The sequence below is a fragment of the Artibeus jamaicensis genome, unplaced genomic scaffold, assembly GCF_021234435.1.
Source record: "Artibeus jamaicensis isolate MK-2021 breed Jamaican fruit bat unplaced genomic scaffold, CSHL_Jam_final contig_685, whole genome shotgun sequence".
NCBI classification, from domain to species: domain Eukaryota; kingdom Metazoa; phylum Chordata; class Mammalia; order Chiroptera; family Phyllostomidae; genus Artibeus; species Artibeus jamaicensis.
The window spans coordinates 15,824,354-15,851,171 of NW_026521924.1; the positions used below are offsets into that span (position 1 = coordinate 15,824,354).

A 26,818-nucleotide genomic window follows, 5' to 3' on the forward strand; every position below is an offset into this window, starting at 1 on the left:
GTGCTCAATCCACTGAGCCACACCAGCCAGGGCTAATGTAATCTTTATTATATTTTTTTCCATTACCATTTGGTCCCCTTATGTCCCCCTCCCCTGAGCAATCACCATGTTGATGTCCGTGTCCGTGAGTCACTTTCTCCTTTTTATTCAGTCCCTCTGCCCGCTCGTAGCTCCCCCACTAGCTGTCCTCCTGTTCTCCCTCTGTGAGTCCGTCCCCATTTTCCTGGTTAGTTCAGTTTGTTCATTAGATTCCACGTATGAGTGAAATCATGCTGCATTTCTCTTTCTCGGACTGGCTTGTTTCACTTAGCATAATGTTCTCCAGGTCCATCCATACTGTTGCAAAGAGTAAAATTTTCTTCTTTTTTTTATGGCCAAGTAGTATTCAGTTGTTTTCTTTGTTCATCATTTAAAACATTTTGTATTACCTTATTTTCATGGTGGTCAGTAAAAGTGGACAGAGGAAAATGATGACTTTTCACACCTGGATGTTAGTATACTTAATTTCACAAGACTTTTCCATGCCTTTTGCCTTCTAATTTTATTTTGCTGCCTAGGTAGTATATTCACGAATCAAAACACAAGAAGGTGCAGCGGGTATGCAGCAAAAAGTCTCCGTTCTACTCCTGGCCCTCAGCCACCCAGCTCTCCCTGCAGACCGCCAGTGTTGTTGCCTGGTCCGTGTGCGTCCCTCCAGATGTACTTTGTGCACGTATAGAACTATTCTCTCCACACACACGAGTCCTTGTAAAGTTCTGCAGGGCAATGGTGTTCTTTTCAACTGGAGAGTAACAATCTTGTTTTGAAAATTGTATTAACTTCCATTTTAGTAACTGGCCGTCTTGGGAAGCAAGGACTCACAGTTGACTGGCTGTCTTGGTGTGGTTCTGGGATTGCACACAAGGAGCCCTGATACGACAAAACAATTAGCAATGGTTGTAAAAGAAAGTGGCTTTGTTGGTGATGAGGTGGATTCAGAGTAGAAATAGCTGTTTCTCCTGAGAGAAAGCTATGCAAGCATTGGTTTGGACTGGTTAATAGGGTGTCACTTTTATCTCCTTGCCCCAAGTGATCTATGGCTTGGGCTGCCTTGCACACTCTGAGCCCTTGAACTCCAAGCCAGGCAGTTGGCAGGTGGTGGCCTGGTCTCATCTTGGAGGACATTGCATTGGAATGCATTGATTAGAGGTGCACTAGCGTGCACTCTGTGTGCCTGCGGATTGCTCCTCCTTGCAGGGCTGTTTCTGGTGAATTACCAGGCTTCTCACCACCCCCTTGAAGATACCACATGCTCTTTATGTTTGGAAAAATACAGGAATGTTGAAAAGCAGAGAAAATAACCAGTAGTCCAACATCCAAAGTGAACCACTATTGATATTTTGATGTCTTATTTTTCTATAATTGTGATCGCATGCATTCAGCTTTGTAAACTGCTTTTTCATTTATGTTAAACATTTTCATGTTATTGCAGAGACTTGGTAAATGTCATTTAAAGAGGTGGACTAGCATGGTGGACCTTTCTTAATCACATTATGTGTACATAAATTTGGTCATAGACAGATGCCTGTAGGAGCCAGGCAGGAAGTATAAATGAGCAAGGCATGCTGGGTATGAGACAGCAGGGGTGTGGGGTGGGGAGGTAACAGAGGCCAGGTCTACCTGAGAGACGCCTGTAGGTCAGCTCCCACTGCTGCCACTTGGAGCACCGGCCAGGCTGTCAGATTTCTAGGGCTCCCATTCTTCCGGAGAAGCAGAAAATTTGTTTTTATTTTTTTAAATGTAGAATTGGCAGGGTTTTGAGAAATTTTAAACATGCAGAGAATAAATAGGAAACAGCCGAGGTGACAGTTAACATTTTCTCTTATTTGCTTCAAGGCTCATGCCCCCTCCCATTTTTAATTTTTTTGGAAGAGAAATGATAAAATATTATTGCTAAAATTGAAATACCCATCTCATTTCTAGTCCCATTCCCCACACTTTCCTGTTCACCATGCCCCATCGCATAAATCATTGTATGTCCTTCCATCCCACTTTGTGATACTCTCATGGACATCAAAACACCATAGCATGTTATGTTGTTAATCATAATGAGTACTCTTACACCTTGCTTTTTCACTAACCTGTTTATCCATGTGAACATACACAGGGTGGGGCAAAAGTAGGTTTACGGCTTTCCTTATGGGAAACAGGACAATAGTAAATACTACAAGAATAAACTGTTTCACGTACTCACAACTGTACGCCTGCTTTCCCCCACCCTCTAAACTCTAATTAGGTGTTGGCAGACCTCTTCTGGAAAAGGTCAGGTAGTAAATATTGTAGGTGTTGTGGGCCATACTACTCACACGCCTGCAGCTACTCAACTCTGCTGCTTTATAGCTAATCACAGAGGGTCATAGCTGGGTCCCAGGAAAACGTCACGTCCAAAACAGGCTGTGGGCTGGGTTTAGCCTGTGGGCTGTGTCGTTTGCTGACCCCTGCTCTAACTGATTCCTTCTAACTACTGAATAGTATACTGTCTATAATATGAATAGGCCCTATTTTATATTTTGATTCCCCTATGAATGGACAGTTAGGTTCTTTCCAGTCTTTCTTACAGTGCTTCTGGAAACATTCTGTGCGCCTGTGCAAAGGTTTTCCACCAAGGCATACACCATTCCACGTAAAAGTGGGATTGCTGGAGATTTTGGCTTTTTTTTGGTTTTCTGTTTTAACAGCAGTGGGCTGAATAAAATGCCTCAGGTAGAATGGGATAGCTTCTCCCTCTGTCCTAGGTTCCCTGAGCTAAGACTGCGTGAGGACTAGCGAAGGCGCAGGGGTGCAAGTCCAAACAGGGGAGGTGGAGAGCGGTCGGGGCGAGTGCGGTTGCTCTGAGAGCTGTGCACCTGCTTTCCTCGGAGGACAAAAGAGACGCAGTTGGGGAAAAAGAACTAAATCGTTCACGTGTTGTAGCCACTGAAACGGTACTTGTTAACAGCAGAGTGACGAGTTCTAACAGAAAAAGTATTCAGGATGAAGGTGCTGAGCTGCTGACCTGTGGTTCTGTCTTTCCTGGCAGCTCTGTGAGTTCCTTTCAAGATTTATCACTGTAATTAGACCAGCTAGAAGAAGGAGGAAGGTAATAAAGTAGAGAAAGAGCATCAGGGCATCCTGCCAAAAAAACCCTCTCCTCTGAGGCAGACCCAGAGCAAGATTTTAAGCCCTGGTGGCAGGAAATTAAATTAGTCCATCTTCCTGAAATAATACATCAATAAAACACAGCTAGTTCAGTTGAGCTCAGTGAGTTCAGAAAAGAAATGGTGTTCTCTGTTCTGAGTTGAGATTTAATTAAGGGGCTCAGGCTTTGGGAATTTTTTCTTTCTAAAAGATTTTTAAGAAGATTGTAGGTCATTATCATTCATTTGTATCTTTAAGATGATTGTAGGTCATTATCATTCACTTGTTTTTATTGTTTCAGAGAGCTCAAAAAAATAAATGGGGCTGTAACAGAAGGAGCCAAACATCAAAGTCCGCCTGTTGCGGGCTTTTTTTTTTTTTCCCTAAACAGGCCTGGGGACACATTGTTTTGATAGGTAAATGCTCTTCAGGGGCATGTAACGGGGAACGGGTCACCTTCACTGACGTGTCCTCCACCCATCTCCTTACGTTTCTGTTCCTCCTTCAGGTCTGGGGTCTTGTCTGGGTATCCCACACATGGCAGCAGAGGCCTCCCCAGAGAAGGCTTAAGGACCTGGGGTTATGGGGGGGTGGGCAGAAATGGGAGTAAAAGGCAGAAAACTGTACTTGAACAGCAATTAAAATTTTTTTTAAAAAGGACCTGGGGTTCAATCTTGGCACCTACACATTTTGTTAAAATGGAGGGCGAGACAGGTGCGGGATCAGCCACGGCTGTAGCCTGGGGGCCGTTCCCCTGGGAAAGATAAGAACCATAGAAATGAAGATCACATGGAGGGCTAGCAACGGGAGTGGGAGAAGGAGAAGGGGGGAGAAGGTACAGAGAATAAGTAGCATAGACGGTAGGTAGAAAATACATAGGGGGGGAGGGCAAGAATAGTAGGGGAAATACAGAATCTAAAGAACCTGAGACACGTGTTCATAAACTAAAGGGGAGGGAATGGTGGGGGAGGGGTGTGCAGGGTGGAGGGGAATGAAGGGGGAAATAGAACAACTGTAATGGCATAATTAATAAAATATATTTAAAAATTAAAAAAATAACCATAGGCAAAAAAAAAAGAAGCAGCAAACAGACTGGCCATTCTAATGTGTGGCTCCTTGTCTGGCAGAATTTTAATAGCATCTAGAAGGTGGTGAACGAAAGCTGCCTTGTACGTAGTTTTCTTTAAATGGCTTGAGATTTACTTCTAACTGAACATTGGTTAGATATGTGAATCTCAATTTAATCTCTTTTTTTGTTAGGATGATAATTGCCAGTGGTAGAAGAGAGAACGTTAGTTTAGTGATGTTTAATGTCTAAAATTAGGGCTGACTGGTAATCTCTGGAATGACCCTTTGACGGGCCATTTGGATGAATTGGCATTCATTATCTGTAATCTGGCTGTGTGGTAGTTCACAGAGCACTTCCACCCTTCGAGCGCCTGCGCGTTCCACGATTATGTAAAGGAAGAACGATTCCTGCTTTGCAGGTGTTGCGATAGGGGGGTGCGGAGAGGGCGGGAGGGCGTCGGTTCTTCATTCCAGACAACTGTACTGTATTACATGTAACAACTAGACAGAGTATGAAAACTTTGTATGTTTCCACGTGCTTAGCAGTGGAGCAGTTTTGTTTTAAAGATTTATTTAACCACTTTTAGAGGGAGTGTAAGGGAAAGGGAAAGAGAGGAAGGGAAACATCAGTGTGTATCCATGTGTGGTTGCCACTCAGCCACCTACGGGGACCCAGCCTACAACCCAGGCACATGCCCTGACCGGGAATCAAACCGGCAACCCCTTACTTCATAGTCTGGTGCTCCGTCCAGTGAGCCACACCAGCCAGGGCTGTTTTGTTTTTTTTTTAATGAAAGATCAGGGGAGGGACACATTGATGTCCTATATTTATTAAGCGTCAGCGTATATGCCTAGAGTGGCCCGCCCCTGTTCTATATTCTCCTGCCCTTTTTTCTTTTCTTTTTATGCTTACCTGAGGATGTGTGTATTGACTTTTAGAGGAAGAGGAAGGGAGAGAGAAGGAGAGAGAAAGAGAGAGACACGTCAGGGAGAGAGAAAAATATCACTCAGTTGCCTCCCGTGTGTGCCCTGACTGGAATCAAACCCACAACCTTTTTGGCGTGTGGGACTCCCATGTTCCAATCAACTGAGCCGCCATGCCAAGCCATTCTCCCTCCGTTTTGCTAGCAGGGAATAATAGCACAACTGAAAAATACATTGTTCTCACTGCTCTAAGTATCTATTAAAATTACATACATGTGTCCTGGGGCCCAGAAATTATACTTCGAGAAATGTATCCTTACAAGTATACTTCCCCACACATGAGCGGTCCTAGGTTTTTCATAGTAAAATATCAGAAACAGCTTAAGTGCTAGGGTAGTGGTTAAATAAATCATGATGCTACCATACCAGGGAAGCTGCTTGCATAAAGGATGAGGCCCCTCTATCCTGACTGAAGGAACAAACTACAGGACACACAGCTTGGTGAGAAAAAGAAGATGCAGACACTGTGTGTTACTGTGTCACATACAGTGCTTGTGAAAAATGGGAGGGGGAAGTGTGTTATCACATACTGGTCTGTTTTCATTAACTAGTTCAGGAAGATTGAAATCTAGTCACACTTGCCGTGTGGGCAGGAAACTGGGTGACTGGAGAACAGGTGAGGTAGAGACCTGTCAAAGGGCCTTTTGAATCAAAAACCATGTGTGTTACCTTTTTTTTTTTTTTAATCCTGCACCAAGGTTTTCAGGAGTTTGAGGTCCTTGTTCCCTACTCTTTGCAAAGGATTCATTTAATCCCCCTTCCTCCTGCTTCGAGTTTTCTGGCACCAAATGAAGTTCTCTTTTTTTGTTTCGCTTAAAATTTTTTGACCCCTATTTTCTTATTTGGCTTCAAATTGTATTAAATTTATTGATTGGATAAGTGCTTTTATGTAATGTATTACACCACATCCTCATTTATTTCCATAGATTTTACACCAGCCATAGTTTATGATTTTAAAATGGAAAAGTATTATCAGCACAAGACAAGAAATTAAAACAGTACAAATGAGTGTACAGTAGAAAGTGGTTCATTTTTCATTGTTATTTTATTTCTATCGTTGCAGACCTCTGAGTCCCCTAGGCCCACAGTTCCCCTGCTAAGGCTGCTCCTGTCCCGCTTCGGCGTGTGTGCCTCTAATAATACGGCGTGCGCGCCTCTAACAATACGGCGTGCACATCAAGCATAAACCCGCGTGTGTTCTCTTTCTGACACACTGTGTAAATCGAACTATACACATTGTTCCTCATCAACTTCTTTCACTTAACATATCTTGGTATAGGACTATATTCCAATCAGTACATTCCTTTTTATTTTTTAGATTTTATTTATTTTATTTTTAGAGAGGGGGGAAGGGAGGGAGAAGGAGAGAGAGAGAAACATCAATGTGTGGTTTCCTGTCATGGGGCTCCCACTGGGAACCTGGCCCACAACCCAGGCATGTGCCCTGACTGGGAATCGAACCAGCGACCCTTTGGTTCTCAGGCTGGCACTCAATCCACTGAGCTGTACCAGCCAGGACCAGATTAGTACATTCTTTTTAGTAACTGCATAGGACTCCACTATACATGATAAATATATTTAATTTATGTAATCAGCCTCCTCTTGATGAGAGTTGGGGTTGTCCACAGTCTATCACTGCTGCAACATGGGACCACAGCAGCAATGACTGGAGTGGCTCAGTGGGGCATTGTCTCTCAAAGCGAAAGGTCACTGGTTCGATTCCCAGTCAGGGCACATGCCTAGGTTGCGGGTTGAGTCCTCAGTCAGGGCACATATGAGAGAAAACTGATCAGTGTTTCACTCCTTCTCTTTCTCCCACCCTGCCTCCCGCTCCCCCCTAAAAAAAAGATGCCACAACAAATACCCCTGTATCTATAAGGTACATTTTTAGAAATACAACTGTTAAGTCGAAGGTCTGTGCATTTAAAATGTTGATATAGTTCAGAATTACTCTGTGCAGAGGTAGCAGTCCAACAGGATATGAGGTTACTCAAGCTTTTAAAAGGTTCCCAGCTGCCTCAGTCTGTAGTATAAGGTAAAATATTGGTTGAAGGCAGGACAAGCTAGTTAACCCTATTGGTGGACTAGCATTTTAACTTTTCCCACTGAAGCTGGTTTCGGAAATACATGGGGTAGTAAAGTTATTAAATGTAGCTATCAGATATAGTCAATAACATTGTAATAATGATGTGCGGTGCCTGGTGGGTAGTAGAAATATCGGGGACACTTTGTAAATTACATGTTTGTCTAACTGGTATGTTGTACCCCTGAAGCCAACACAAAATAATATTGGGTGTAAACTATAGTTGAAAAAAGTTAATTTTTTTAAAAATACTTTATTTATTTTTGGAGAGAGGGGAAGGGAAGGAGAAAGAGTGGGAGAGAAACATCAATGTGTGGTTGCCTCTCATGCGTCCCCTGCTGGGAACTGGCCTGCAACCCAGGCATGTGCCCTGACTGGGAATCGAACCGCGATACTCGGGTTCGCAGGCCCGCGCTCAATCCACTGAGCTACGCCAGCCAGGGCAAAATTAATTTTTTTAAAAGAGGAAAAATCGCTGTCAGAAGCTTATCAAGACGAAGGTGACTTGGGCGCGTCAGGGACTGTCAAGCAGTCCCAGTGATAATTCTGCTGTCCTTACTTGCTTTTGCTTTTTTTCCTAGGACCTTAGCATCCTGAGGCGTTTTGGATTCATAGCCTTCAAGGCTGACCTGGTCGGAGTTCAGCATGTCCAAGTTAAAAAGCTCAGAGTCGGTCAGGGTGGTGGTCCGCTGTCGGCCCATGAATGGCAAGGAGAGGGCCGCTTCGTATGACAAAGTGGTGGATGTGGACGTGCAGCTGGGGCAGGTGTCCGTGAAGAACCCCAGAGGAGTGGCCCACGAAATGCCCAAGACCTTCACCTTCGATGCAGTCTATGACTGGAATGCCAAGCAGTTTGAACTCTACGATGAGACGTTCCGACCGCTCGTGGACTCCGTTCTGCAGGGTTTCAATGGGACGATTTTTGCCTATGGACAAACGGGGACTGGGAAAACCTACACCATGGAAGGAGTCCGGGGTGACCCTGAAAAGAGAGGGGTCATCCCTAACTCATTTGATCACATCTTCACCCACATCTCTCGATCCCAGAACCAACAGTACCTGGTTAGGGCTTCTTACCTCGAGATCTACCAGGAGGAGATCCGAGACCTGCTCTCAAAGGATCAGACCAAAAGGCTTGAGCTCAAAGAGCGGCCTGACACTGGAGTGTATGTGAAAGACCTGTCTTCCTTTGTCACCAAGAGTGTGAAGGAAATAGAGCACGTGATGAATGTGGGGAACCAGAACCGTTCTGTTGGTGCTACCAACATGAATGAGCACAGCTCACGTTCTCATGCAATTTTCGTCATCACCATTGAGTGCAGCGAGGTGGGCCTTGATGGAGAAAACCATATTCGTGTAGGGAAATTGAACCTTGTAGATCTTGCGGGCAGTGAACGGCAAGCCAAGACCGGCGCGCAAGGGGAAAGACTGAAGGAAGCGACCAAGATTAACCTGTCCCTTTCTGCCTTGGGTAATGTCATTTCTGCCCTGGTGGACGGCAAAAGCACTCACATTCCGTATCGGGACTCCAAGCTTACCAGACTCCTCCAAGATTCTCTCGGTGGCAACGCTAAAACTGTGATGGTGGCCAACGTGGGGCCCGCCTCTTACAATGTCGAAGAGACTCTGACCACTCTGAGATACGCCAACCGTGCCAAAAACATTAAGAACAAGCCAAGGGTCAACGAGGACCCTAAGGATGCCCTCCTTCGAGAATTCCAAGAAGAGATTGCTCGCCTCAAGGCCCAGCTAGAAAAACGGTCCATTGGCAGGAGAAAGAGGCGAGAGAAGCGAAGGGAAGGTGTTGGCAGTGGTGGGGGTGGGGAAGATGAGGAGGAGGAGGGAGAAGAGGGTGAGGAGGAAGGGGATGATAAGGATGATTATTGGCGGGAACAGCAAGAAAAACTGGAGATTGAGAAGCGAGCCATTGTGGAGGACCACAGTTTGGTTGCAGAGGAGAAGATGAAGCTGCTGAAAGAGAAGGAGAAAAAGATGGAGGACCTGCGGCGGGAGAAGGATGCTGCCGAGATGCTGGGTGCCAAGATCAAGGTACTGTGCCCTTCCTTGGGTCCTTTCAGATCTTTGTATTTTATCCAAAAAATAGTAGTATGAGGGATGATGTGTCTTTTGGGTTCCCATTCCCAACAGTGATATCCAGTGCCCAGTAAACATTTGTTGAATGAAGCTGAACAATTTTTTTGAATCAAACAAAATTAGATATTGAGTTAGTAGTAAGAATAATTATAACATATATGCAAGATTGAAAAGCAGCAGTAAAGCTAACACCCCTGTTACCCCCGACCTACCCAGTGTGAGACATAGAGAACAATATCCGGGCCTTTACAAGCTCTTCTTGTTGCTGCCTCCCCACCGCCCCCACGTCCTGCAAAAGGTAACCATTGTCTCGGGTTCGGTGGTTCATTGTTTCCTTGCTTTTCTTTATAGTTTCCCATTTATGTATATATCTCTGAGTAAAATATAGTTTCAGCTTCACATCATTTTTTACTTTTATATAAATGGAATCTTTCTGCTGCAGTTTGCTTTTATTGAGGTTTATCTATATTGAGGTCTGTAGCTGCGATTCATTCATTATTGCTGTTCTGAGAAGTCCACAGTAGTCCATTCTCCTGAGAGAGTGGGTTGGTTGTTTCTGTTTTCTGCTTTGAACGCTCTTGTGCTTGGCTCCAGGAGAGCGGGTGCGCACAAGAACTTCCTGTCCGGCACTGGCAGGCCCCAGAGTATGTGCAGCTTTACCTTTGCGTGGTGATGACAAGTTGTTTTCGAAAGTGGCCCTGTGAATTGAAGCTTCTACCAGTAACCTACGAGTTCAGGTTGCTCTTTGATCCTTACCAACACTTGTGATTTTCAGACTTGAATTTTTTGTATGTCTAGTGGCTATAAAATGGTAACTCACTGTGGCTCTAACAGGCAGTGCAGCGATTACCCGAGATACAGGACAATTTCATTACCCCCACATGCTCCCCTGTAGTCACCCCCGTCCCCCAGCCTCCAACCTTTATGCGCCAGCTCCTGAGTAGTATTGTAGAGCGGGCGGCTCCCCGGTGTTGAACCTCCTTTCTGGTGGCAGTGTACTGTCGCATCTGGTGCCCGGACCCTGGGCTGCCACAGGGCTTTAATGGCAGAGCAGAGTGCAAAGCTAGCCCGGAGGCCTAGGGTGCCCACTGTCTGCCCACAGGATTCCTTTGATGTGTTGGGTTTTAACTCATTGAATTTATGTGAACTTTTGATTACTACTCTAAAATGTATATATGTTTATTAATTTAAAAATGATAAGTGATCTCATCTCCCCTTCCCCTACTATATGAAGCTATACTTTTTTCCCACGATTTTATTTATTTATTTTTAGAGAAAGGGAAAGGGAGGGAGAAAGAGAGGGAGAGAAACATCAATGAGTGGTTGCCTCTTGTGTGCCCCCTGCTGGGGACCTGGCCTGCAACCCGAGCATGTGCCCTGACTGAGAATCGAATCAGTGACCCTTTAGTTTGCAGGCAGGCACTCAGTCCACTGAGCCACACCAGTCAGCACTGAGGCTGTACTTTATCTGTGGCTTCATAGTGGCTCTTTAACAGACCTAGATACTATTTTACTTCAGGGACAGGGGTCCTTTCCAGGACTTTCAAGACCTAAGGCGAAAATGGATTCACATACAACGCAGTTAGGAGGTAACCGTTCCAGGGAGGGGCTTACTATGGGACTCCATTATGTCAAGGCCATATCACCCCTCATCACTTCTGCACTCGAAGTGTAACCGGGCGTGCCCATGTTTGATTTGCATGCTGTGTTTTAGGGTCACAGCTGTTATTCAGGCCCAGGAACACCTAGGCTCTCTGAACAAGCTGGTGTATTTAGGCAACTCTCAGAGGCCAAGTGTGGCAACACTCAGCATTCTCTCAAGGTCACTGAGTCTCTTAGCACACTTTGTTTATGGGAGAATAACATTACTTCTGTCTTTCCCAGTTCCTGACTGCTGTAAAATCATAGGACAAGAGAATTGATCTGGAGGGGTGTGCGTGCGGTGGGTGGGGGAGGGTGTTGGGTTGAGGGGTAGCAATCAGTCCAGCCCCTGTGGTTTAAGAGCGGAAACAGACTCAAGTGCTTCCTGAAAGATGCCCACAGGGCTGCAGTTGGTGTTTATAGGATTCTTAAAAGCAAGGTTGTGGAGCTTTGGGATTTCATGCATTACAGGTACAAATCATTCCAGTGGCTTCAACCATCATCTAAATGTTGAAGGCTCCCAATCTGTGTAATCAACCCAAAGCTGTCTCCTAACATCCAAGCTAATAGCATGTGCTTACTGGACATTTCTGTGGAGATGCCCCCAGCCACCCAGAGGCTACTGCTACCTCAGTCAAGTCAGACTCCTAGGAGCTGCCTCTCCCTCTGCCTCATGGCCCAGTCAGTCCTACGGCCTCTGACACCTGCCTCATCAGGATCTCTTGGACCCATCCCCTTTGCTCTCCCCCACCATTGCTGCCCTCTCCCGGGTCTGGACCCTCAAAACACCCACCTGTCTAGTCTCCCTGCACTCAGCCTGCCCTTTTCTGGTGATCATATTTGTGACATGGGAGTAATGTTTCTGAAACAGAAATCTGATTGTGTATTGTCATGCTCACAGAACACGTCAGTGGTTGCTGCCTTCTCAGGGTCAAGTCTAGTCTCCCATAACGGAGCTGTGAGGTTGTTGAACTGCCCTGATTGCTCTGCCAGCTTTCATGTACCACCACTCCCTCCCCTACCCTCACAAAATTGTTTCTGTTAGCCGATTCCTATTTTTACTTCGGCGCTCTGCGTAGATGTCGCCTGAGACAGGAAGCTTTCCCTGACTCTGCAAAAGCCTGATCTCTCCCTCCAGTGTGCCTCTCCCACTGTGACTCGGTCTTTTCCTCCTGACAGCTTCTGATCCTTGTGGTAAGAGTGTGCTTACTTGTCTGTGGCCCTCAGTGGACTCTCAGCTTTGTGATTTATGTTCACAGTTGCATCCCCTCTACCTTGCATATAAGAGGTGCCTAATATGTTCTAAGGAAGGGCAATACGTTATACAAACAAACCAAAAACGTTATTTTTTAAAGAATGCTGAAGTTCAGGTGTATCTGGAGGAGCTATATCCTCATTGTTTCCGAGGTAAATCCTCCCCCTCCCCAGGGGAGCCACCTCAGCCCCCATCCCAGGGATGGGCAGGACATGGCTGAACGCTGTCTATTCTCCCCCAGAGTTCACCCCTTTGGCTCAGTTCTGAGCTCCCCATGAGGACATACATTCTGAGAAAGACCATTCACAAGATGGATTCCACTTTTTTCTCACCCAGGCCATGGAAAGTAAGCTGCTTGTTGGAGGAAAAAATATAGTAGATCATACAAATGAACAGCAGAAAATCCTGGAGCAAAAACGGCAGGAAATTGCAGAGCAGGTAACCCTTCCATTCCTGTTTTGGGGAGAATGTGATGGGGTAAGGCATGTTAATGCTACAAAGCAGACATCTCTTAGATTAGACTCTTCAAAGGGAAGGGAAACGAGCTGTGGTAGCTCCTTACCAGTGGGAGACTGATCTGGTGCAGCCCTGCCCTGTATTCTTGTCTAGACCTTGTCTCTAGGCAAGCTGATGAGTTTTGTAATGTTGCTCAGAAACGTCGAGAAAGAGAAATCCAGCAGCAGATGGAAAGTCGAGATGAGGAGACTTTGGAACTTAAGGAGACATACAGCTCATTGCAACAAGAGGTGGACATCAAGACCAAAAAACTCAAAAAGGTACATAAAGGGAACGAGGCCAGGCAGAGATGTCCGGGGCCTTGGGGGGTGGGATTGCTCGCTGTCTACAGGGCTGCCCTCCTCATCTGCCTCTTCCCCGCGTTCCAGCTCTTCTCCAAGCTGCAGGCAGTGAAGGCAGAGATCCACGACCTCCAAGAGGAGCACATCAAGGAACGGCAGGAGCTGGAGCAGACTCAGAATGAGCTCACCAGGGAGCTGAAACTCAAGTAAGTTCTGGGCTTTCTGGGGCGCCTGCAGGCACTTGTTGGGTGGTGGTTTGTTAAGTAAGAAACCCTTCCCTGAGGACGGGGCCCCTTCTCTCCAGCTCACCTCCTGCCAGCGTCTCTTTATTATTGAGAGTCACTCTGTCTCTGGGCTTCATCTGTTAACTGAATGATTTCACCATATGATCTTCAAGTTTCCATCCACTCTGCCTTCCTGAAGCATTTAAAGTTATCTATTGATACGAAGGAATTTTTTATTAACTAGAATTTCCTGAATGGTATAGTGAATACCCAAATACCCATCACCTAGATTCAGTGATAAACTGTCTTTTGTCATCTGTCTTTTAAAAATCCATTTTAAAGCATATCATACTCATGTTATCTCACTCATGTATACTCACATAGATGACTACAATGCTACATTTTAAAAGCTTTATTGAAATATAATTCACATACCTTACAGTTCACCTATTTAAAATATACAAGTCAGTTTTTCAAAAATATATACGGGGTTGTAAAACCATCAGCACAGTCTCATTTTGTTCCCCCCAAAGGAAAGCCCGTACCAATTAGCAGTCAGTCCTCATTATGCTCTCTCCCCACCCCAGTCCTAATCTACTTTCTGCCTCTATAAATTTGCTGGACACTTAGTGTGAATGGAATCATGATACGTGGTCTTTTGGGCCTGCTGTCTTTCACTTAACAGTGCTCTCAAGGATCATCCATGTTGTTTCGTGTAGTACTTCATTCTTTTTATGACTGAATAGTATTGTTTTGTGTGGCTGTGCCACATTTTATGTATCTGTTTATCAGTTGATAGGCATTTAGGTTATTCATAATAGCCAGTCTTTGGCTATTATGAATAATGCTGCTGTGAACGTTCATGGGCAGGTTTTTCTATGGACATATTTTAATTTCTCCTGGATATACACCTACGAGTGGAATTGGCGAGGTCACATGGTAACTCTGTTTAACTTTCTGAGGAAGCCAGGCTGTTTTTTTTTAGCCCTGGCTGGTGTGGCTCAATGGATTGAGTGCTAGCCTGCAAAGCAAGCGGTTGCTGGTTCGATTCCCAGTCAGGGCACATGCCTGGGATGTGGACCAGGTCCCACCAGGTCCGCACCAGTGGGGGTGCGTGAGAGGCAGCCACACGTGGATGTTTCTCTCCCTCTCTTAAAAACAAAACAAACTGTTTTCTAAAACGGCTGCGTCGGCTCTGGCCCGTGTGGCTCAGTTGACTGGAGCGTCATCCCATGCACCAGAGGCGTTGACGTTTCAGTTACTGGTCCGGGCACATACCTGGGCTGCAGATCGTATCTTCACAAGTGTCTCGGGTGCCTACGGGCGGCAGCCAGTGCACGTTTCTCTCTCACATCCATCCATGTTTCTGTCTTTCTCTCCCTTGCTCTCTCTAAATCAATAAACATCTTAAAAATTTTAAAGAAAATAGCTGCCTCCCTTTACATTTCCACCACCAATTTCTCCTTTCGACACTTTTTTCTCTTTTTTCCGTTATTGTCTTTTTTTTTTTTAAGGATTTTGTTTATTACTTTTAGAGAGGGGAAGGGAGAGAGGGAGAGAGAGAAACAGCAGTGTGCGAGAGATACATGGGTCAGTTGCCTCTCGCCCTCCCCCAACTGGGGTCCTGGCCCACAACCCAGGCGTGTGCCCTGACTGGGAATCGAATCCACGACCCTTTGATTTGCAGGCCAGCACTCAATCCAAAACCAGCTGGGGCTGTCTGGTTTTTTTTTTTTATTATAGCCATCCTAATGGGTGTGAAGTGGTATCTCATTGGGGTTTTGACTTGCATTTCCCTGATGGCTAATGATGTTGAACATCTTTTCATGTGTGCTTATTGGCTTTTGTTTATCTTCTTTGGAGAAATACCTGCTCAGATACTTTGCCCATTTTAAAATCAGGTTATTATTGGGTCTTTATAGTATTGAGTTGGAAGAGCTCTTTATATATCCTGGATACTACTAGTCCCTTACCAGATTTATGATTTGCAAATATTTTCTTCCATTCCATGGGTTGTCTTTTCACTTTCTTGATGGTGTTCTATAGCACAAAAGATCTTAATTTTGATGTAGTCCAATTGATATGTTCTTTTGTTGCTTGAATTTTTGGGTTGTGTATCTAAATTTGCCTATTCTGGACATTGTATATAAATTTATAAATGAAATAATGTGACCTTTTGTGACTAGCTTCTCTCAGGATAGTACTTTCAAGAGTCACCATCCACACTAGTATGTTTCAATACTTCCTTTTTTTAGTATTGAATAATACTGTATTGTATGAGTATACCACATTCGTTTATGCATTCATCAGTTGATGGATATTTGGGTTGTTTCTTCTTTTTAGCTCTTATGAATAATGCTGCTATGAACGTTTGTTTATGAGTTTTATAATAGACTTACGTTTTTAATTGTCTTAGGTCATCTAAGAGTCTTACAGTTTTAGGTCTTACATTTAGGTCTGTGATCTGTTGCAAGTTAATTTTTTCGTACAGTCTGAGGTAGGGTTTCACATGTGCTCTTTTGCACATGGATATCCAGTCGTCCAGCACCGTTTGTTGGAAAAGCTCTTCTATCATTGCCTCTGCGCCCCTGTTGAAAATCAGTGACCATAAACATAAGGAGTTGCCTCTAACCCCTCAGTGCTGCTCCATGGGGCTACGTGTCTGTCCTTATGTCAGTCCCACACTCTTCTGATGACGGTAGCTTTGCAGTAAGTGTTGAAATGAGGACATGTGAGTCCTCCAACACTGTTGTTCTTTTTCAAGTATTTTTGGCTATTCAGGGTTGCTTGCATTTCTGTATAAATTTTCAGATCAGCTTGTCAATTTCTGCAAAAAAATCCAGCTGTGATGTTAATGGGGACTGTGTTGAGTCTATAGGTCAATTTGGAGAGTTGTCGTCTTAACAATATTGTGTTCAGATCCATGAACATTGGATGTGTTTTCATTTGTTTAGATCTTTAATTTCTCTCATGGCTCTTTTATGGTTTTCAGTGCACAACTACTTGCACTACTTTTGTTAAATTTATACCTAAGTATTCTAATTTTTGATGCTATTGTATATGGAATTTTCTTAGTTTTCGTTCAGAAGGCTACTGCTAGTATGTAGAAATACAGTTGGTTTTTGTATAAAACACATGATATCATCCCAACTAACAAAACTAACATTAAGTTTCTTAGTATTTTCTCACACTTGGTCCATATTCAGATATTTTTGGTTTGTTTATATTAATATCTATGTGTGGGAATTTATGGGCAAGATGGAGGCATAGGTAAACACTTCACCTCCTCGCACAACCACAGAAAGAATTACAGCTAGACCTGAGAACAAATAATACCCAGAACCGTCAGAAAATCGAATTGTATGGAAGTCCAACAACCAAGGACTTAAGAAGCCACATTCATCCAGATAGGTAGGAGGGGCAGAGATGCGGAGACGGGTGGAGAAACTCAGGGACACCTTGTGGAGCACAGAGGCAGCAGCAGAACCGGCAGTCCCACATTCCCGTGATGGATAAAAATCAGGAGGGATACCTTGGGAGCAAGTGATCCCAGCCCCAGGCCAGACCACACAGACCAGGGTTCTAGCACCAGGAAGAGAAATCCACATAACTGCTGGCTGTAGAAACCAGTGGGGGTTGGGTGGCAAGGAAACTGCTGGATTTTCAGGAGACTCTGCTTAAAGGGCTTGCACAGACTTAGAACATAGCAAACCTACCCACTCTGGGATTCAGCACCAGGGCAGTAGCTGGAAGGAGACCAGTCACATGTAGGCAGAAAGTGAAGTGACTGGAAACAGGGCGAGTGCTGGGCAAACCTCCAGAAGCCAGGCAGCGGCATTGTCCCCTCTTTGAGCCCTACCCCACGCAGAGCCACAAAGCGGTGAAGCAGGTTGCCCTGCCCTGGTGATTACCTAAGGCTCCACCCCACACAATTTACAGGCGCTTTTTCTATAGTAGGCCACGCTAGTAAGACAGGGAGTCAAAGCAGCTCTACTTATACACAGAAACAAACACAAGGAGGCTGCCAGGTTGAGGAGACAAAGAAATACGGTCCAAATGAAAGAACAGAACAAAACGCTAGAAAAAAAGTCAAAATGAAACAGATAACCAAGCTATCAGGTGCAAAGTTCAAAACATTGGTGATCAGGATGTTCAGATAACTTATTGAATGGCAACAAAGTAAAAAAGACCCAGGAAGAAGTGAAGGTTACACTGAGTGAAATGAAAAAATCTACAGGGATGGTACATTTACACAATGGAATCCTGTGCAGCAGAAAGAAAGAAGGAGCTCGTACCCTTTGCAACAGCATGGGTGGAACTGGAAAGCATTGTGCTGAGTGAAATAAGCCAGGCGATAAAAGACAAATACCATATGATCTCACCTTTAACAGGGAGCTAAACAACAAAACAAACAAGCAAACAAAATATAACCAGAGATACTCAAATAGAGAACAGGCAGACAGTGACCAGAGGGCAGAGGGGAGGGAATTTCAGGGGAAAGGGGGAAGGATTTACAGAAACTGGTATAAAGGACACATGGACAACAACTAAGGGGGGTGGAAATTGGAGGGAGGTGGGGAGCACGGGGTGGGGGGTGAGCTGGGATGGGAGTAAAAGACAAAACTGTACTTGAACAACAAATAAGAAAAAATCTACAGGGAACCAACAGTGGAGGGGATGAAGCTAGGACTCAAATCAGTGATTTGGAACATAAGGAGGAAATAAGCATTCAAACCAGAACAGCAAGAGGAAAAAAGAATTCAGAAAAAAAAGGATAGTTAGTATATGGAGCATCTGGGACATCTCCAAATGTACCAACATCCAAATCATAGGGGTGCCAGAAGGAGATCCATGAACATTGGAAGAAGGAGAAGAGGAAGAGCAAGAAATTGAAAACTTATTGGAAAAAATAATGAAAGAAAACTTACCTAATTCTGTGAAGGAAATAGACATAATACATGTCCAAGAAGCACAGAGAGTCCCAAGCAAGATGGACACAAACAGGCCCACACCAAGACACATCATAATTAAAATAGCAAGGGTTAAAGATAAAGAGAGAATCTTAAAAGCAGCAAGAGAAAAGCAGAGTTACCTATAGGGGAGTTCCCATAAGAAAGGTCCTCAGCTGATTTCTCAAAAGAAACTTTGCAGTCAAGGAGGAACTGGCAAGAAATATTCAAAGTCATGAAAAGCAAGGACCTACAACCTGCATTACTCTATCCAGCAAAGCTGTCATTTAGAATGGAAGGGCAGATAAAGTGCTTCCCAGGCAAGGTAAAGCTAAAGGAGTTCATCATCACCAAACCAGTGTTACATGACATGTTAAAGGGACTTATTTAAGAACAAGAAGATCATAGAAACTATGAACATTAGAATGGCAACAAATTTACAGCTATCAACAACTGAATCTAAAAAAATGAACTAAGCCAACAAGCAGAACAGGAACATAATCATAGATATAGAGATCATTCGGAGGGTTATCAGTGGGGAGGGGGAAGAGGGAGAATGGGGGAAAAGGTGCAGGGAGTACAAGTTGGTAGGTGCAAAATAGTCAGGGGGATGTTAAGAATAGTGGAGGAAATGCAGCAACCCAGGAACTTAAATGTGTGACCCATGAACATGAACTAAGGTGGGGGGTTGCTGGAGGGAATGGGGGTGCTGGGTGGAGGGGGGCAGAAGGGAGTAACAGACAACTGTAATAGCATAATCAATATATTTTTTAAAAGATGTAATATATGGACTACATATTGCATTTGGTCGTTATGTCTCTTAACTTTATTTTAATCTGGAGCAATCCCTTTTCCTCTTAAGAACTTTTTACTAGTTGACTTGTTGAAAGAGTTGAGTCATATAGCCTGTAGAGATACCTCACATTCTGCATCTGTTGGTCTGCTTCTTCCTGGTGCAGTTTAATTTGCATCTCTATGAACTGAAAGCTAGCACCGAAGCACCGGTTCTCAACCTTGGCTGCACAAAGAAATCATCTGAGGAGTTTTTAAAAATAAGGGTGCTTGGGCCTCACCCTAGAGATTCTGATTTGATTGGTCTAGGGCAGTGGTCTTTAGCAAGCACCAAATCCTCTGAAAGGCTTGCTGAACATGCCTGGCGGGGCCCCATGTGCGGAGAGTCTTGATTTGGTATATCTGGGGCGGGACCTGAGAATGTGCATTTCCAACAAGTTCCAGTTGTTGCTCCTGCTGGTCCCGTGAACACACCTTGAGGACCACTGAGCTGTCACAAAGCCTGTGGAAGGTCCTTGTCAGAACTCTCTAAATGACGTCTTCATCAGAACTCTCTGAATGACATGAATGTACATCTTGGCTTGGGAACCACTGAGCTAATGGTTTCAGCCAAAAACGACTTTGTCTGGACCTTTTATGTCAGTAGGGGTTACAAAATGACGTTTTTCTGGATCAGTCCTTTCACAGCATTAGCTGGGATTTTTCTTTAAAGAAGAACTTTTCCAAAGGGATTCTTTTAATGACCAAGTTTTAAATTTCGAAAGGAGCCTTTAAAATTAAATGTTTGTATCAGTCCTCTTTCTAGGTACTCACACCTGGAAAAAAAGATCAGAACCCAATGTGCCAATATATTAATAATACCTACCTCTGGATAGTGAAGCTGTGTATAATTATATTTTTCAAATTTCCTAATATGTAAGTAGGACCTTTACAATCAGAAAAAAAAAACCCCAAATATACGTCGTGAAAAATAATTTCTTAAATGTCAAATAAAATGAAGAGAAAATTTCGTCTCTCCAAAATGTTTTTCCCCTAAAGAAGGCATGTCTGTTGTTATAGCTCTTATATCCTTTGAATAAACAATGAGTCAACCTGCTTTTGACTGTCAGCACCCGTCTCCTCTGATGTTTGCTGTGTGTTTTCTCTCACGCTAACGCCCCTTCGCATTGTTCTCACCCCTTCGCATTGTTCTCGCTGAGCTTTGGAGAGAGTGAATGCAGAGAGTAGCAGGAGACAGTCGTCACTATGGCGAGACACACAGCAGTGGTTCAGTTTCATTGTTTGCCATGTTGCTGGGGCTCTTCTCACTCAGACTCTTCCCAGGAATGGTCTTCATTCACAGAAGTCTAAGGGACTGACATGCACTCGGTCCTGCTCTTTGTCCTGGTGATCAGAATGTGAAAATTTCCATCTCTGGCAATAGTCCAGACATTCGGGGGAAGCAGTTCCATTTTTAGTCTGTTTTCATCACGTGGGAAGTTAATGAGCTGGGGTAGCAGTACCGGTGGCCCTCCCAAAGGTACTTCCGATAGCACAGACTCACTCCAGTACGGCCCGGGCATCACCTCCCTCTTCAGTTCTTTCACCTCCTAAAGCAGCGTCTCCTTGGGCAGAAGTGACCGCTCCATATTCCTTGGGCAGACCCAGCCAGCACTTGTCACACCTGAGAGTGCTGTACCGTTCTGTCTCAGGCAGCGGACCAAGTGTCATTCAGGTCTGCATCTCACTTCTTTGAGTGACGGTAGGCCCGTAGTCCCTGTATAGTAACTGCTGAGTGACTTGACTACCTAATTACACACTACATTCGGGGCCAGAGAACCGACCCCCCCATGTGTGTTCTTCCTCTCCCTGTGTTCACCCCTGTATGTGTGCTCTTACAGGCATCTTATTATAGAAAACTTTATCCCTCTGGAAGAAAAAAGTAAAATTATGAACAGATCCTTCTTTGATGAAGAGGAAGATCACTGGAAATTACATCCTATAACCAGACTGGAGTAAGTCACTGTTGACTCTTAAGTAGACTGGAAGGTGGGGAGGAGGGAAAGAATGCCGAGAAGCTGGACGTGGCCAGAGGGGTGCGGTAGGAACACAGTTCAACTCATTTAGAGTTGACACCAATTGTGTCCCTGATTTAGTGATGGCATAGTTCCGTGAGATAAAAATCGGTGATGCATATGCTGTTAGGAACTGGGAGACTTTCTTGCAGTGAACTAATGACCTCTCCCAAGTTTCTGCGTTTCAGCTTCCCCAGCTGTCTAGTGAAGCACTCCAGGCCAGACGAGGGGCATTACACAGGTATTATCTTGCATGTCAGTCTGACAGTGTTGAGAAGGACTCTCAGTATCAGTCTGGGTCCTGCTGGAAAAATGGGCAATGTCCGCCACGGACACAGGCATGGGGTGTGTTGACAGCTGTGCCTCTTGCCTACCACCTAAGAACTGGATAATGACTCAGTTCTCTTCCAGCTTAAAAGATGCATGATACTCACATTTGAATTAGAAAGCAGCTCAAGCAGAAAGTATTAGCAGCTCCTGCGTCATTTCCATGTCAGCCCTCAGTGCAGGAAGTCATGTGCTCAGGTTCTGTGTAAGCAGTCTCAGAGTCTTGTGAGTGCTGGTTCCGCGGGACAGATCTTGGGGCTGTGGGGCACTTGGCAGCCAGCGCATTAACCACTGCAGTCCATTTCCAGGAATCAGCAGATGATGAAGCGGCCAGTCTCAGCTGTGGGGTATAAGAGACCATTGAGCCAACATGCAAGAATGTCCATGATGATTCGTCCAGAGGCCCGATACAGGGTGAGAAGACTGTTCTCTCCTCTCTCTTACAGAGTTTAGATTCATGTAAACCCTTAGGCACTGTTCTGCAGAGTCACAGAGTTGTCATCCTCTCTCTAGAAGCCCCAGAGGAAACTTACATTCATATAACAACTCTAACAAATGAGAAGTAACAAAAAGAACAATAACAAATAATTACACATTAGAAAGGTAAAATAGAATGAGATTTAGAAAATTAGGACTAGGAGGAGAGTATAAGCATCCTGTCCATAATGGCCAATAAACATTAACACCAAGCTTTCAACTGTCTCTGTGGGAAGACTGGGAGAAAGGGAAGTGTTAGCGATAGGAGATGGAGGTGTGTTAAGGTACGGTGCCCTGGCTGGGGTGGCTCTGTGGATTTAGCACCAGCCTGTGAACCAAAAGGTCACCAGTTTGATTTCCAGTCAGGGCACATGCCTGGGTCGAGGGTCAGGTCCCCAGCTGGGGGTGTGCAAGAGGCCACCAATCAGTGTTTTTCTTGCACATCGATATTTCTCTCCCTCTCTTCCTTCCTCCCTTCCTCTTTCTCTAAAAATTAAATAAAATTATTTTTTAAAAAGGAAGGTATGGCACTTCTATTTAACATAATATAGCACATAAAATACCATGATTAAGGCCTGTTTAGTGACCCAGACATATAATACTAGGTGAGCTATTTATAAGCACTTGCTGTGTGCCAGGCACTGTATTTGGTGCTTTATTGCTTTCTCCACTTGGACCCTCCCACTTACTCGGTGTAGTAGTCCTGTGGCTTAGTAGGTAGCTGGTTAGTGGATGAAGCAGGAGACACAATATGGTGTTAAGTTATGAAACAATTGGTACTGCAAGTGTATATATGAATTGAAAAGTCTAGGACAAAATATATCAAAATGTGTACTGTTTATCCCTGGTTAATGGAAGTATAGTCCATTTAAATTTCCTTCTTTTTTGCTTATCTGTATTTTCTATCAGTGGGGACTCTGTATTATTTTTATAATGAAATATTTTCATCACAATTTTTTTGAGTCTCCCTTAGCAGGCAGAGCAAAACAGAGTAGGATTGGTTAGCTCCTCAGGTGCTGTTCTTCCTGGCACCGAGTTATTTAAAATAAAGAAAACAAGAGCAGAAGAGGTGTGTTAGATGGGGTTTTACATCATGGAAGATGGGTGATGGGTCAGACAGAGTCCTCAGAAGCATTTTTCTAGCCATTTCCAAGGGTGCTTTTTCTTACCAGTTATTTCATGTCTTAAGCTAAAAATGTGCTTTTAAAGCTTACCAATCAAATATGGTGGGTTTACGCCCTGGGTGGTGTAGTTCAGTGGATTGAGTGCGGGCCTTCGAACCAAAGGATCAAGGTTCGATTCCCAGTCAGGTCACACGCCTGGGTTGCAGGCCAGTTCCCGGCAGGGGATGCATGGGAGGCAACCATACATTGATGTTTCTCTCCCTCTCTCCTTCCCTTCCCCTCTAAAGATAAATAAATAAAAATCTTTATTAAAAAAACGTGGTGGGTTTCCAGGGGGCTGAGTCAAAGGTAGAATTTCAAGCAGCGGTGCTCAGATGCTTTTAGCAACAGACCCACTCCATTAAGGCAGATGTTAAGCAGCATCTCGGTATCTAAAATTGATAAACAGCCACTCCCTGTCCTCACCTTCTCCCTGCAGTGGGGCCTGGACTCCACTGAGTGGGAGGAGCTGGAGGACGAGATGTTTAAACTGTTCTCTTTCCCTATGCACTCGCCTTGGTAGGAGCTAGGGAAAGGCCCACCACGGGATGTCAAGTGAAGGAATCCATCCACAAGGCCAGTTGTGAGGCGGGGCCCAGACTGATTTTCAAAATGTGGTCGTGAGCCCATACACTGCCACATACATCTTCCGCATGTGTGCACCACACCTGCCTCTCCCCTTGGCAACCACAGCGTTCATCAGAGCTGCTCTAGGTAGTGAGACTATTGGTGATTACCATCTCCTTCCTTATACCCTCTTGTATTTTTACACTGTCTGCAATAAATGAGTTTTACTTAATTTATTATTATTCCCCTAAGGGTGTAATACATGCTCATCATTAAATGTTTCTTATTTTTAGCCCTGGCTGGGGTAGCTCAGTGGATCAAGCACTGGCCTGCAACCCAAAAGGTTGCTGGTTTGATGCCCAGTCAGGGGACATGCCTGAGTTGCAGACCAGGTTCCCAGTAGGGGGCACACAAGAGGCAGCCACACATTGATGTTTCTCTCCTTTCTTCTCCCTTCCCCTCTCTAAAAATAAATAAAATCTTTTTTTAAAAAAGGAAAATAGTGAATAGCCCAGAGAAGAAACTAAAAAATCATCTGTAATCTCACCAGGAAAAAAGTTATAAAACTACATCACTTCTAGGCAGGTTCTTGATAGGCTCTGAGGAGCAAGCAATTTGCAGTTCTGTTTTTGGAAGGGGTCTGCATTGCATGTTCTACGTGTCTGATTGGAAACCAGCCTCACTGGTAATGGCTGTACTTCTGCAGGCAGAAAACATTGTGCTGTTAGAGCTGGACATGCCCAGCCGGACCACCAGAGACTATGAGGGCCCGGCTATTGCCCCCAAAGTCCAGGCCGCATTGGATGCAGCTCTGCAGGATGAAGATGAGATACAGGTGGATGCATCATCCTTTGAAAGTACTGCAAATAAGAAATCCAAGGCCAGGTGAGTGGCTCTTGATGACCTGTGTTTGAACAGAACCTGTAGGCGCAGGGACAAGTGAAGGCAGAGGGTGCCGAGAGTGTCTGTCTGTCATAGAATGCTTTACAGGGTACGCCAGAAAATGCTACCACATTACTCCCATGTTTATTCATTTATTACACAGATATTTCTGGTTCAGGCATTATGCCAAGTAGACTGAACAGCAGAATGCCTAATGTGCCCGGCTCCTACTATAAGGAACACACGTTCGTGTGAAACAGGGGACAGTCCTTGGTTTCTACCAGGTACCAGGGACTTAATTTGATGCTAAATTAGAAATTCTATTATGTTAAATTCTGGATTAGAAGTTAAAAGAAAATAACTAGGTGAAAAACCCAAAATGGAAGAAATTATACCTGGGAATTTGATATTTCTTGTCAATTTGGAGAAGACTGAAGACTTTATCTAAATGGAGAAACAATGGCTGAGCGTCGGAGTCCCTTCCCTGGGGCCTCACACCTTGGTCTGCAGGGCGTGTTAGTCATGCGCAGAGGGGCCTGTGTGCTGGTCTCGTGGTTTTGCAGCTGAAACTGTACTGGCTTTCAGGCTGTTGTGGAAAGGCTGCCTGGAAATGTTAATGGCACTTAATGGGAAAGGAACCTGATCTGTGTCGGCGACAGAGATGGGACATGTAATGTGAACATGTGCTTGACTTTTGCAGGCCTAAAAGCGGAAGGAAGTCGGGATCCTCCTCTTCTTCCTCAGGAACCCCTGCATCGCAGCTTTATCCACAGTCACGAGGGCTGGTTCCAAAGTAAAGCCAGTTCCTTCTCTCCCGGGGTTTAAACAGCATTTGCCTTCTGAGAGAAGACATGAGCAAATCCCTGCAGAGAGGACTCCAGCCCAAACTCAGAACCATTCCCCTGGGGAGAAGTGATGGCCTCTTTGCAGGTTAACCAATTGAATCTGGCTGAAAGGTGCTGGTCCTAACCCGGCACTCAGCAGCGTCCTTTCATTAGCATCTCAGAAATGCATGGGTCAGGTTAAGTGCGGTAGTCGAAGTGGAAAGCAAGAGAATGACCAGTGACCTTGCTTCCCTTCTCCCTTGCCTTCTCCTCTCCCTACCCTTGCCTTCCTCCCTGTCCCCTCTCCTCTTCTAGCCTGTTCTTTACACTGGGCTCCCTTGTTGCCCAGTAGGGCAGAATCAGGAGTCACCTTAGTGGGACCAAGTCTTTGGAGCCTCAGGATACAGTGCCAGTGAGGTTGAAAAGTGCAAGCCCTAGAACTTGAATAGGTGCTGCTCCTGTAGTTGGAATGAGACGTCTCATTTGGACCCAAGCCCCCAGTGGGCATGATCCATGCTCCTCAGTAGAAAGTGGATCCGCCTTTGGGATCTGCCGTATAAGGAATGTTTTTCAAGGAAGCTGCCACTTTTCTGCTCCTGAAGGATTAATGTTGGAAGCAGTAGAAATCATATTCCCTTTGCCTCCTTGGAGAGTTTAGGGGAAACAGCTTCTTTAAAACCTCAACACCATGACCATCCTCTCAAAGATGTAAATCTGTAAGCCAATGCCATGTCCATACACCATGTCACTTGACTCTTCATTTGTCACCATCTTTAGCCAAGTGTGCGTACTCTGAGCATCCCTTCCTAGGCCAGGGCATGCTCTGCAGTGGGCCTGCTTTATGGGAGAGACTGGCGCTGCCTTCTCTGATGGGATAAGAGTAGGGGGAATGAGACATACAGTGGCACTTTTGAACCCCCACTTTGTTCCGTGTTTGCATAGACAGCATCGGGGTGACTGGGCAGAGGCCGAGGCACGAAGCCCAGCGCAGAGTGAAGGGAAGACATAACAGACACAAAGAGCTCCGCTTGCCTCCAGCTGGAAGTCACCTTGACCTAGAATTGCGGCTCCCCCCACGCAGAACCAAAAGTGGTGGTGAGGAGTGGCCGTGCGATTGAATAGGCTCAGAGGAGAGGGTTAGAAATTCCCGTTTACATAAACTAGTTTGGTTTATAAGTTTTAGTTCTGTGTATTATTGAAATTCAAAGCTTCATTTTTATGTTGGTCATTAGGTGAATGTTACTCCTTTTCCCCCCAAGAGGAGCATATAGGTGTGTGTGGGTGTGCGAGCCCAGTGGTGCCTGTGTTCTCTGAGTGCGTCCATGTGTGTCTGTAAGAGAGAGACAGAGACCAAGGACTTGGCCCGTTTTAGAATGACACTAATGTACAGTTGTTGCCTTTGTCCGCATCGAAGGCCCACTGAATGACTAGTGCTGGCCGGAAGCACTCCCACATGGGTGTCTGAGTCCACAAGCCAAGCC

The 26,818-nt window shown here is 44.9% G+C and overlaps 1 protein-coding gene across 6 annotated transcripts in view; it reads left to right on the plus strand.

The window, feature by feature from the left end:
• Positions 1–26,519, plus strand: part of KIF3B (kinesin family member 3B) — a 40,829-nt gene extending 14,310 nt beyond the window's left edge. For all 6 annotated transcript variants that reach the window (XM_053671229.1, XM_053671227.1, XM_053671228.1 and 3 more), the window contains 8 exons: positions 7,873–9,340; positions 12,618–12,719; positions 12,935–13,057; positions 13,166–13,284; positions 20,924–21,037; positions 21,733–21,838; positions 24,338–24,516; positions 25,214–26,519. In XM_053671229.1, coding sequence (XP_053527204.1) covers positions 7,937–9,340; positions 12,618–12,719; positions 12,935–13,057; positions 13,166–13,284; positions 20,924–21,037; positions 21,733–21,838; positions 24,338–24,516; positions 25,214–25,310 — 2,244 coding nt within the window. In that variant the 5' untranslated portion in view covers positions 7,873–7,936 and the 3' untranslated portion in view covers positions 25,311–26,519. The remainder of the gene's footprint in view (positions 1–7,872; positions 9,341–12,617; positions 12,720–12,934; positions 13,058–13,165; positions 13,285–20,923; positions 21,038–21,732; positions 21,839–24,337; positions 24,517–25,213) is intronic.
• The last annotated feature ends 299 nt before the right edge of the window (positions 26,520–26,818 follow it).